At 33.6% G+C, this 12,677-nt stretch overlaps 1 protein-coding gene across 1 annotated transcript; it reads right to left on the reverse strand.

The window, feature by feature from the left end:
• Positions 1 to 3: 3 nt before the first annotated feature.
• On the reverse strand, positions 4 to 10,534 carry coq10a (coenzyme Q10A). The gene is made up of 5 exons (XM_009297030.4): positions 10,025 to 10,534; positions 8,067 to 8,213; positions 3,520 to 3,712; positions 3,324 to 3,425; positions 4 to 1,628 (listed from the first exon to the last, which is right to left on the reverse strand). The coding sequence occupies exons 1-5, from the start codon at positions 10,162 to 10,164 to the stop codon at positions 1,461 to 1,463; spliced, it is 750 nt and encodes a 249-aa protein (XP_009295305.1). The 5' UTR covers positions 10,165 to 10,534; the 3' UTR covers positions 4 to 1,460.
• Between the last annotated feature and the right edge of the window lie 2,143 nt (positions 10,535 to 12,677).

Raw genomic sequence — 12,677 nt, forward strand, 5'->3', positions numbered from 1 at the left:
CAGTTTTGTTGGTAAATAAATTTATAGGTTTTCAAATTAAAAGAAATGCTTGTGCAAGGTTATAACACTGATGACAGGCCTGCTGACAGAGAATAAAGGTTTACAGATAACATTCATTTCAGCGAGACGTTGTTCCTAAAACTGTGCTCTTGTGGATCTTCTGAAGCACTGATCATCTCTTTGGTTCTGATTCACAGTTTTTCAAGCAAACATTTTCACTAAACAGACATCTAACAAGATCTTTTTGTTTTTTTTTAGAAATGAAGGAGGTGTTTTTTTTTCTGTGGAAGACTCTCGGACAGGAGGTTGAGATACAGCACAAATAAATTAGCATTCGACAATTACAACGGTATGTGGAGTCATTTATAAATGCCATGAACACTTGGATAAGGCATTGAAATGGCTAAAAATAAAATCTCATAAAATAAAAACAAACAGATAAAGAAAAAGCTTGCTAGGCTTCCAACTGTAGCGTTTTGAGAAATCACAATAAGTGAATACAGTAGTGTTTCAACAGACATTAACGTAGCGACAAAACAGAAATGGCACGTCTACATCAACAGGCACAAACTGGGATCACTATTAGGGAAAAAAAAAAAAAACAGGCAGAAGTCTTACATTTCATTTCTCCAAAGCCCTGAGTTCGCATGAATGCATCTAACGAAAGCAAAAGCATGCTAAATATACCTTCATCACAATAAATCACTTCTATAAACAAAAGTTTTTGTTGTTGTTGTCTATAAGGATAAATATTTAGCTGGGAGAAATATCTGATGCCACTTTAACTGTATAGCTCATATTCAGTATATTTACAGTTGTGTTTGGAGTCACACCGACTTCTTGAGATGAATATTATAATAAACTCAGTGCAGTGAAAGTCAAGTCGCTCATCGTGCTTCAATTCAAGCATATGAATTCTTACTATATTTATTTATAGATATAGTTGTAGAAGACCTGTTTTAAAAGGAATATTCCTGGTTAATCTGTGTGTTTTGCATTGTGTTGATTACCACAGAAAATAATTCAGCTTTAAAACTAAGAGGGCAATGTTTGTGCTGTTATTATTTTAAAAACGGAGGTGCAAATTGAAATTATTTCCAGTGGAAATCAACAGCGTTTGACAGATTTGACCTGAAATATTCCTTTTAGCTTAGTAAATTCATCAGATTTGGCCCCAGCGAACCCATAGTCAGACAGAACTAGTAAACGAGAGGATTTCTCCAATTCTACACCTCATCTTTACTGTTCAGAGCTGCAATAAATCAGTTATTCTTCATTCACAGTCAATAAGCAAACAAAAGAAAAACAAAATAGCTTTAAGGTGCAATACTTGGAACTGTAATGTTGTCTAAAAGTACATGGTATCTATTGTACCATCCCGATATAATCTAGTGATGTGATAACCGTCTAGAGAGTTTTGTGAGTTCCAGTTGCAGGCGAGTCCAGTGTAATGGGGCACCTCACGTTTGGTGAACCTCGTGAAACATCAGCTCTCGTGGTATCCTCGTCTCGGGCCCGTACAGCTTGCCTGCTCGTCGCTCAAACGCGGCCACCATCTGCTTCACCACCTCGTCGAAGAACACCGTCGCTAACTGAGAATGCAGCAGCGAACGAAACTCAAACGACACCTGAGGAGAACCAGTGACCACAGAGAGGAAATGATGACATGGTAAGTGAACTTGCTTACAAACACTGACAGTGTGTGCTAACACAAATTTTTTCCCCAATTGAACAATATATATATTTTATCTTCAGAAAAAATGAAAATATTTTGGGACAGTAAACATGTCAGGCTAAATCATTAATGTAAATTGTAGACTTCTGTGGCCTTTATTAGGTTCAAAAACATTAGCCCCTTTCACACATACGGACCTTTCTGGAAATTTACCGGCAATTTTTCGCAAAGGTCTGTATGTGTGTACAGGCCCTTTTTGAAAACACCGGTCCACGTCTAGAACGTGCTGATGTGAGACATCTAGTTTAGCCAATCAGAACACTCAGACGCATTCACGTCTGCGCGGTTTATGAAAATAAAAGCCTTTAAATATTTTTCCAGACGCATTTAGCTGCGAGATGTTAGTCAGATAATGTTTCTATGCTCCTTCTTAATGCCAACTGTGTAAATAATTATCGATAAGATGCTTTTGATGAGCCGTTGTTTGTTTACCTTCAAGGTCTGCTCAAGCAAAGTCGTTCCGTAAATTGTTCGGATATTTACTGGTATCACTGTGTGAAAGGGGCTAAATTAAGCCACGGCCCTGTTCAGGTCCATGCTTGGATGTTGGTTTATAAAGCAATTTGTTTTTCAAATGCTTCCTAAATCATGAACTGACCAGTAGCTTTTTAATGTTGAGGATAATTTTCTGCTGTAGATACTGTTGTCCTAAAAAAACTAAATAAAATAGTCCAAAAAAAAAAAAAAAAAAAAAAAACACATAAGGAAAAAAAAAGATCAATAAATAATAGTACTGTAGAAACGGTATAACAAAAAAATTGTGGTTTTCTTTTCCAAACCGCAGTAAACCTTAAACTGGTTATTGTCCCATGCCTAGTCCTAACTATACACGACGCAAGACACAGTAAATAATATATTTTCCATGTTATAACAGTAACCATCCATGACACGCATAATTTCTTTTGTAGAAACAGTTTCAATTTCTGTGACGTTATTGTTAAACAACAGCATAAACTACTATGATAATGATCACCTCAGGAACTAATTATGTGCTTTAATTAGTGTTAAATGGTACCAGTGTGAGCTTGAATACCATTTTTGGTGACATTTATAACCATACTGAAAGCAGCAGCAGTTAGTACACCTCTTAATCTTAAAACTAAACTAACAAGTAAATGATTTGAAAGTTGGAACTGTGATTAACATATGTTAAACAGAAGCAGTACTGTAATACTATAATAAAATACTAAAACACCACTCCTGTCTAGTGTCTAACATGCTTTTGCTTTTATGTCTGATTTAAGTTCATTTAAAGTCTTGCATGTTTGGACTGCACATTAAAAAATGTATTACCAAAACAACGTGTACGTTTACGCACGCACGCACGTATACACACACAGGGAGATAAAATAAACATCAACAAATTGAATATATGTATGAATCTATTTTATTCCAGCTTACTGTAGAAGAAAACGAATGAATAAACACTGCAGTAGTATCTCAATTAGACTAAAACAACACTCAAAGAAATCCCCAGTTTAGAATGTTCTACAGTACATTTTTCAAAGTAGACCTATCAACAGTAACCAAATTGGGTGGAGCTTATCGAAGTTTACCCAGAAGCAAAATTAGTGTGAACAGTACTTACAGAGAAGTCAACTGTGCATGTGCGAGGATAGCCAGGAATGCCAGGACTAAACCGCCATATTGTCTCTAAATGATTGAAGAGTTTACCATCTGAACACACCGCCTGAAATGGGAACAGGTAAAATTGAATTATCAAATCTTAGATTTACTTTCATTGAAGAGATTGAAGAATTTGTAAAGCACACAGGATGACTTACTTTGACCAGATGTGGACGAACATGGCTTATCATTGAAGTGTAACGTTCAACAACAGGAGGGAAACCCACTTCCAGCTGGGCTTTGGCATGACCGGCCCTTTTCATGATGGTTTGGGATTTCTTACACCACGGTACAAAGTGCTTGTAGTCATCCACATTGGCCACCACTTCATACATCTCTTGCATCGAGTACCTGAAGACCAAAATAGAGGAAACTTGAGCAGTTTCACAATCAAGCAGTATCTGATGTTTTTTTTATAAAAAAAGGATTTAAATAGATTTTTGATTACATTTTTCATTTAAATTCAGATAAAAATGCTGTTATTTTTATAGAGATTGAAATGACAAAATCAAAATGTGCCCATGGAAAATATATAGGATCAAATATTACAAATTATAGCAATATTAGTTATTAGTGGTGTAACGAATCACAAATCTTACAGTTAGGATAACATTATGGGTTTTTTATGGTCACAGATTGGACCATTTTTGGGATTAGCCAAAAAAAGGGAGGAGACAAATGTCATTTGCTTTCCATTTACTACAAAAACAGTACAGCAAAACACTTCTGGTTTTAAACAAACAGAACTTGGAACCTGTAATTTTAATTAAAAAAAGAAGAAGAAATAATCAGCAGAATAAAAATAAATTGTAAAATGTCAGTGAAAATTTTACTGTTACTACTACTACTGCTGACGATGCTAAATGTAGAAATCTAACATTATAATTTGTTAATATTAATTTAATAATTTATTTATAATCTAATTTTCAATAAAGGATACAGTTATTCACTCATAAAATATCATGTTTCATTGCTAGATGGATCATTTTTGAAGAATTATTCAGTGGGATATTTTTGATGGCTGATTGTCTCCACCTATTGGTTAAATTATGTAATTGCTGGCTACAACTTTCATTTTTGAGTGTTGTTAAATTCATATGACGGTTATTTTAATATTGATCATAAACATCAGTGCTTTTATCTAAAATATAAACTGTTATTCCAGTACTTCATAATTATTTAACTGTTTGTAACTCCATAACTAACTCAAAAGACTAAAGACTGAATCTCTTTCTTGATTTTTGTTTTTTCAAACACTGATTTGAATGCAGCGATTCGAAGGATAATAAACATATCCAAATCACCATCATTTATAATTTATGTTACATGGGTGTTGAGATCCTGATCTTTAAATCGTGCGGCTAACACTAAACGCATTAATGCAGGCTAAACAAGTAGTGACAGAAAACACCTTTAAAAAAAAACTCATCCCGAATAACCTACCACAGCTACTCCATCATCATTTTATTTTACAGGAAAGCCTAAATGCATTCATACTAGTGATTTGAATGATGTGAGAATTGATCGTTACAAATTTAGGATTATTCTACAAAAGAAAATTAGGCTATTAATCCACAGGTTATGCGTGTTCCGAACCATAGGTTGTGATCCATAAAAAAAAAAAAAAAAAAAAAAAAAAAAAAAAAAAAATCACAGAACAACCGTGATCCGTTACACCACTGTTATTTATAAATTATGCCTTTGCAACTAAATGTGAATGTTAAGCTCCAAACTTACTGAAACAGAAATGACAATAATTGAAATCTAAACAGAAATATTAGGATATTTCTATTTAAAAAAGCAAATAAACTTCAAAAATGAAAATATTTTAAAATCTGAAGAAAAATATAAATGTAGGCATGTGGCAGTATCAAATTTATACAGGATAATAATTGCTAAAGCTTTTATCATGGCATTTTAATAAATTAGAAATCAATTAAAAAGATGGACAGACATTAGTGTTATACATTTCATTTTAAAAACATTTCATGTTTTTTCCTTTATATTTAATACTCATTTCTCTTGTGCAGCATGTTACATATGGTGTCGTAAATTTATTCCATTAAAGCTAAAATATGATCTTAAAATTATAATAAATTTAGACACAATAATGCACAGTAGGGCTGCATGATTTATCGAAAAACAAAAAAATCACGATCTCGAATCGACCCTACACACAATCTTCTGCTTTTTCTACTATTCAGCCAATTATGTTTTCAAGTTCAGGAGAGAAGCAAGGTAGTCTTCACAGCAACACTGACACCTTCATATAGCGTTAAAAGTGTAATTCACCCAAAAATGTCATTTCTGTCTTTATGTAATGATGTATTCTTGGCCGCGAAATCACAAGTGAGATGACGCACTGTCTACTTTCGAGAACGCGCGTGTGCACACATGACGCCTACTTGATTGAACACAACCTGCATAGGCTGTGAATAACAGGTAATGAAGTTGTAAATAACGTTCAGTTTGTTGCACAGAGCGATCGTTTGAGAGCCGTGCGGGAGGTTTGATTTGCATGTGTGTGTTTTTTCTCACAGTGACAGCAGCCATGAGCCCCACCCGGAAGTTAAAGTCAAATCTGTGCGCACATCATTTAAATGATCAGATCGCATTTTAGAGTTATGATTACGATAAGCATTTGATGTTTTTTACTTTTATAGTGAACACAAGGGCCCTATCATACACCCGGCGCAATGTGACCAAGGCGTGACGCAATTGTTATTTGCTACTTTCAGCTTGGCGCAAGGGTCATTTTGAGGTGTTGCGCCACGCTTTTTAAATAGCAAATCCATTTGCGCTCATGTGCGCCCATAGGCGTTCTGGTCTGAAAAAGCAGGCGTGTTTTGGCGCGTTGCCATTTTGAGAAACTGTAATAGTCTGTTCTTTAGACCAGAACAAACCCGGTCTAAAGTCCGGCGCAGATCGCGTTAGTTGTGCGCCTCGCTTGCACACTGCTTAATACACACAAGATGTAGAGCAATACGCAAATATCTTAACATATGAAAAAGAATTAAAATATTAAATATATATATATATATATATATATATATATATATATATATATATATATATATATATATATATATATAGGATATAATAAGGATATATATATAGGATATAAATGTAAAGAATTAAAATATTACAAAACATTATTTTCTAGCCTACATGCATTTAAAAACCACTGCCTTGAATCCTTCATCTCGGGGGGCTTTTTCAGTTCATTCATAATAATTTGCTTTTGTATAATGTTATTATTATTAGCAGTATTATTTATTATATCCATATTTATATTTGTTTTTTTTAAACAAGCTTAGATTTGTCCACCTGTCAGGTTTTAGACCATATGGGGCATAACAGGTGTATTTGTAAATAACTTAGTATTTTGACCACACTTCATTATTATTCTTCATTTATTCGTTTGCTGTAAATTAGAACTGAATTTAGAAATGGTTTTGAAACAAATCTTTGCGCTTAACAAAAGATATTAATTATTTATAGGCTAATTGCGTAAAGGTTTCCCTTTCCACGAGAGCAAAAGCGAAAGTGAACTTGCTTTACGTCCTGTAAATAGCAAATGCGCTCATGGCGCGACGCAGCTGGCTTTTAAAGGGAGATGAGACTCTGATTGGTTTATTCTCAAAACACATCTATAACTCAACCCTTTTAGACCATGCACCACGGCGCAAATTGGATTTTACCGTCCTCATATTAGCACATATGGATTCTGACACCCCCTGAATGCGTTTGCGCCCTGCGCTTTCCGTTTTGCACATGGACCGTCAAAATAGAGCCCAAAGTCTTGTGCATGAAAATAAATGTTTACTGTGTCAGTAACAACCCTAGCCTACAATGTTGATTATAATGAAAGAAGGAATCTGATAATGACAAATGTCTCATTTTACCAGTAAAAACAAATGGTCTAATAATGTTGTCAATGACAGATGACAAGCACATGTCTCAAACATAATAATTCAACTTTATAATTATGAATAGTCTTATTCTGATGGCATCATTTTACTGTGAATTAACAAACAGGACATATTGAAAGTCTGTTCAAGTCCACAATAATGACTGTACAAAACTGAGCACTTTAAGCAGCAGTAGAGCTACACATAGGCCAATTATTATTGTTGGTTTACCATGTTTGAGAATGAACAATAATAATAGGCTAATCATATTAACCTTTATTTTACATTTACAGAATCATGAGAAAATCGTGATCTCTATTTTAAGCAACAAAAAAAAATTAAAATCGTGATTCACATTTTTGCCAGACTCGCGCAGCCCTCATGCACAGTATTATTTAGCATGATAACAATATTGTGCAAGTATTTTCATTTAAAAATAACACTAACAATAATGCACTAAAATGCCTACTTGTAATGATGAAGCTAAAGCTGCATTTCCTATTTATTCATTTATCGCCTTCTATTCAATGCAGATTTTGTTGTACTCTACTTTACTTTTATTAGTACCACCATTGATTCTGTTTCTCACCTTTAATGGCTCTTAATTTATCTCCCTGATTTAGATCTATATTTACAACCATCCTGCCTCCACTAAATCAATACAGCTCTGTTGGTTAATTATTTAACACCACAAAAGCTTGCCTTTATCCACCAAACTGGAAGAAGGGCGGCTCATTGTTCAGGATCAAACACGACACAGTAATCATAACCATACCCTGAATTAGTCAACTTACCCTAATATTCTCCTCTCTGAATACTCTTTTCTCTTGTTGGTGAGGCTGATGAAGGATCGCCGGTGATGAGTGGGGGTCAACTCAACTTCAGAGTGACAGAGAGCCCGTGGATAGCGAGTCATTAAGATCCCGCAGGAGGACAGGTGCCTGACATTGAGGAAAGAGGAGAGCAAAAAAACAAAAACAAGGGTATTTTGAATACACTGCATACAGTACTGAGGGAACATCTGGTGTGTAAAAAAACATCAGGTAAAGAAAGACAGTATGAGATAAAGACGATATGGTCCATCATGGTCTCTTCAAAATAGTAAATTCGCAAAAAAGAAAAAAGTTTGGAAAAACAATTAAAAGAATTTAAATAAATAAATAAATAAATAATAATAATGATATATAAAAACAACAAATGTTTTCAACTGTTGTAATTCGAAATCAGATATACCACAAAACACTGCTTTCCTATTTCTTCTGAAGTTAAAATTGAAAATAATTACAAAAATGTCTGAAAACATGGTAGCTTTTTAGTTATGTTGGCTCATTTTATTTTAGATTTAGAAGAAATGTCATCAGTAGTCTGCAAAAGTAAACAGAAATTAGGTTTTTCAACTATGAATTAAAAATAAAATGTTAAGAATTTCCTATATTTGCTAAAAATGCATACATAGAAAAAAAAAACAAGCATGCCATCTGCTACATTTCCAATGCCTGTACTTTTTAAAACATATACATATACATACATACATATATATATATATATATATATATATATATATATATATATATATATATATATATATATATATATATATATATATATAAATAAAATAAAACATAAACATACATACATACTAGGCATGTAAAATATCTTACACATACCTAAGGAACGGTATTACAGAACATTTTGACGGGTTTAAAACCTTGACTTTTCCAAACCGCGGTATACCTTAAAACGGTTATCGTCCCATGTCTAATATACACATACAATTTTTTAGCTATAATTTTTCCTATATAGGATTTCTTACTTTTATTGTTTTCATGCACACATGCTTTTACTTCTGTACTGCAGTTAATACAAACTGCAACACCTTTTAACTAAAAAGAAAACATGAAATTTCCATGGTACAATAAAATATTTATGATTAACAGGGAAGTTAAACAAATATGAGTCATTCCCAGCCATGGTAAACTACACAGAATAAACACAAAACATGATTAAGTCTTACTGTGCAAACAAAATCATATTCTATAATACACGCAGAGCATATTAATAAAGAGTAAAACGCTTCAGAATCTCGTTTTATTTACCATTAGCCTACTTCATATGAACAAATAAGCTCGTACAGTGTTTTTATTGTAGCTTTTCAGTACCATTTAACAATATTGAGGTTTTAAAACATTTCTAAAAGCCACACAGTTGTTAAAGCAAAATTGTGGTCACATGGCCCACCATTTAAATAACGTTATAGATTTATTGTTTTATACACTTTTTCAATTAACAACCGTAGTAATAGCATTTCAGCGGCATTCACAAATAGTAAACCAGCCTTTGGGGAGAAGTGTATAAGGTTGATTTGGGCATCGACTAATAAGAAAGCTTTCAAAACTATCACAATATGCTCTGCATTTAAGATCTTCATTCAATAATCTTAAATTAACACTTGTAACTGCAAAAACCTTTACTGTTTTCCCTTTCTATAATGATGTTAATATTTGAATTGTTTCATATTGCAATGTGCTTTTAGTCTATGCCAATTATTGATTGATATTGTGTTTTATGTACTGTTATTTTTGTTCCTGGATTCAGCAATAAAAATTAATAACAAAATAGTATTTCAGCGGAAACTACGGTTACCATGGTAATTATTGTATAGTTGTTTGTTATAATCTCGCTTTGTTCAGCAACACATCAAATATAAGAAGTATAAAATGTATTTAATTATTGAAATGGACATGTAAATTACCTGATGGACCAGTGCTGTATTCTCTCTCTGTATTTATACGGGCTGCTGGAGCGACACGGACCGACAGTCGCTATTTCCAGAAACTCGCTGAATGTCCGCACACCCATCGGGATCCTCCGCGCGCCTCCCGACACGGCCATCAATAACACAGCTTAACCTAACTCTAGCTTAAAATTAATAACGAAGATCTCGATTAACACGACAATAACCAAGAGCGCGCTGTCATCTCGAACGTTAGGCTCCGTGAATAAATGAGTCGGCCGCTTTTTTTCAGCGGTCAAATCCTTGCGTTGCGTTTGATCAGTGTAGTGCACATATCATATTTCGACTTCTAGATTAACATCTAGTAAAACAATAGCCCTTTCTCCGGCGATTGCTCTGCTACCGATTGAGGTTAAACCGGTGAAGCTTTCATAAGCTGCCGGTGTGCGGGAGGACTCGCTGTTCTGATGTGGCACCGCGCGAACAGGTGCAGCTGCCGCCAGCTGGACCGGAGGAGGACACTGTGTCACGTTAAAAGACAAACGCGCTCATTTAAGTTCCAGACTGGCGAGTAATTATTGAATTATCTTAATCAATGATATGTGCCCATTAAAACACATGACAACAATGAACAGAGATTAAAATTTGTGTTAAAAGGGGTGTCATTTCACTCCCTCTCACTAGGGGAAGATGTACTGATTGAGGACATTTCATAATAAAAGTACTCGCGCAAGTAAAAAAAAAGACAAAAATAAAGAAATATATTTATAATGTTTGTTATGATACTCCTATTCAGAAAATCTCTCTTTGTTAAACCCTAAAGATACACTATGTGGTTCTCACCAAAATAAAGCCATACATTCCTTATTTCAATCACTCATAGTCAGTAAACCCTACAAATAATAACAAACATTTTATTTATGCTTAAAAAACAAAGTACAGAACAATACAAAATGAAAGAAGGGAGGTGTACAAAACACAAAATTTAAATAAAATAAATATATGTGAAAGGTTTTTTTTTTGCCTTTCAAAACCATAACAATTTAGGCCAAACTCAATCCAAACATAATTTTGCACCTACTGACTGAGACATGTCAGATATACAGTGAATCAAATATGAAAACAATGAAATTAGAAAAAAAAAACTTACAAAATAACTTAACAAAAAAAGAACATACCGTGCAGACAACTAACTAAAACTCTGTAAGGGGTTGAATAAAACCATATTTTAGAAACATACCATACAATTGTTTAGCCCTTTCACCCTTCATTATTTTTAAACATTCTACATAGGTGGCAAACTCCTTTTTAAACACAATCAATTGAGGAGCTGTTTTCAAAATTTTGCATTTGTGGATGAAGAATTTAAGTAAATTGAGTAAACGATTTGCAATTAAGTCATCATCTTTGTTGTCCAAATGTACTCCAAATTTCTCCAGCAAATCGAAAGGAAACCTTGAAATATAAAGTTTTCTCCAGTTGTCCACATCAGACCAGAAAGGATTAACCAAATTACAATGCAGAAATAGATATTCAACAGTTTCAATAATATATGTGAAAGTATGCATACTAAGAAAGGGTAAGCGCCTTGTGGGATTACAGGATCTTGAATTTTTCAAAAATATATAAAAAATACAGTGTTAATGGCCTTTTTATTAGTGCTTTGCTTTGTTGTTTGTATAATGTGGGATGGAGCTGCTTGACCTCCAGAAGGCATTTGACACTGTAAACCATCCAATTTTATTAAATAAGTTAAAGGAAGTTTAATAAAGCGTCCCTATAGTGGAGTCAGTCCTATCTGGATGATAGAAGCCAGAGAGTTGACAAAAGGTGTATTATCTGCTCCCTTATCAATCAATTGTGGAGTTCCTCGAGGAGGTATTTTGGGTCCATTATTTTTTTATTTTATATATATTAATGATTTAAAAGGAGCATGTTCACAGGAACTCTATCTTTATGCTGATGATGCCGCAGTATTAGTATTTCATCAAGACAGGGGCCCTGGAAGAAATCATGAGTTCACAGTTAAGAAATTTGTTCACTGTACACTGCTTATTGGATAATAAACTTTTTAACACATAGGTAAAACAGAGGCTATTTTATTTGCTTCAAGAGTGAAATTAAAGAAGGATGATTCTTGGTTTGGATTAATAATTTGATAATTGAGTCAAAAATTGTTGTATATGATTTGGGTTGTTTAATAATAAATTATCAGGCGATGTTATGGGAAAAAAGGTTTTTATGAAGATATGTGGAAAAATTAGGTTCTTAGCAAGCTGATCCTTTAGATGTTCATTCTTTAAAATTATTGGCTGAGGCTTTGATTTTACCCCTTTTGGATTATGCTGCGTCCTTTTGCTACAGCAGCTGCTCACTGAGTATGAAGGAAAAATTGCAAAAGGCACAAAATAAATTAGTAAAAAAAAATTCATCCTACAGCACATTTTCACAAAGAGTTTTTTTTAAGAATTAGGCATGTTAACTGTTTGTAAAAGAGTACTTTTTAAAACTGGGAATGATATGTAAACTGTTTAATAATGTGGTGCCTAGTTATTTGAACTATTTTGCTGAACTATTAATACTAGAGGTTGGGATCTTAATGTTTGTTTATTTAAATTTAGAAGTCTAGACGGAAAAATATGTTTTCATATACAGGTGCAATCATGTGGAA

Source organism: Danio rerio, chromosome 23 (assembly GCF_049306965.1).
Source record: "Danio rerio strain Tuebingen ecotype United States chromosome 23, GRCz12tu, whole genome shotgun sequence".
In the NCBI taxonomy this organism is placed as follows: Eukaryota; Metazoa; Chordata; class Actinopteri; order Cypriniformes; family Danionidae; genus Danio; species Danio rerio.

Bases quoted from the DNA above. Each gene is read 5' to 3' on its own strand.
- coq10a (XM_009297030.4), bottom strand. From the start codon at position 10,164: ATGGCCGTGTCGGGAGGCGCGCGGAGGATCCCGATGGGTGTGCGGACA. The intron at 8,214-10,024 runs GTAATTTACATG...CCTCAATGTCAG, and splicing joins ATACAGCACTGGTCCATCAG to GCACCTGTCCTCCTGCGGGA. The intron at 3,426-3,519 runs GTAAGTCATCCT...TTCCCATTTCAG, and splicing joins TTCGTCCACATCTGGTCAAA to GCGGTGTGTTCAGATGGTAA.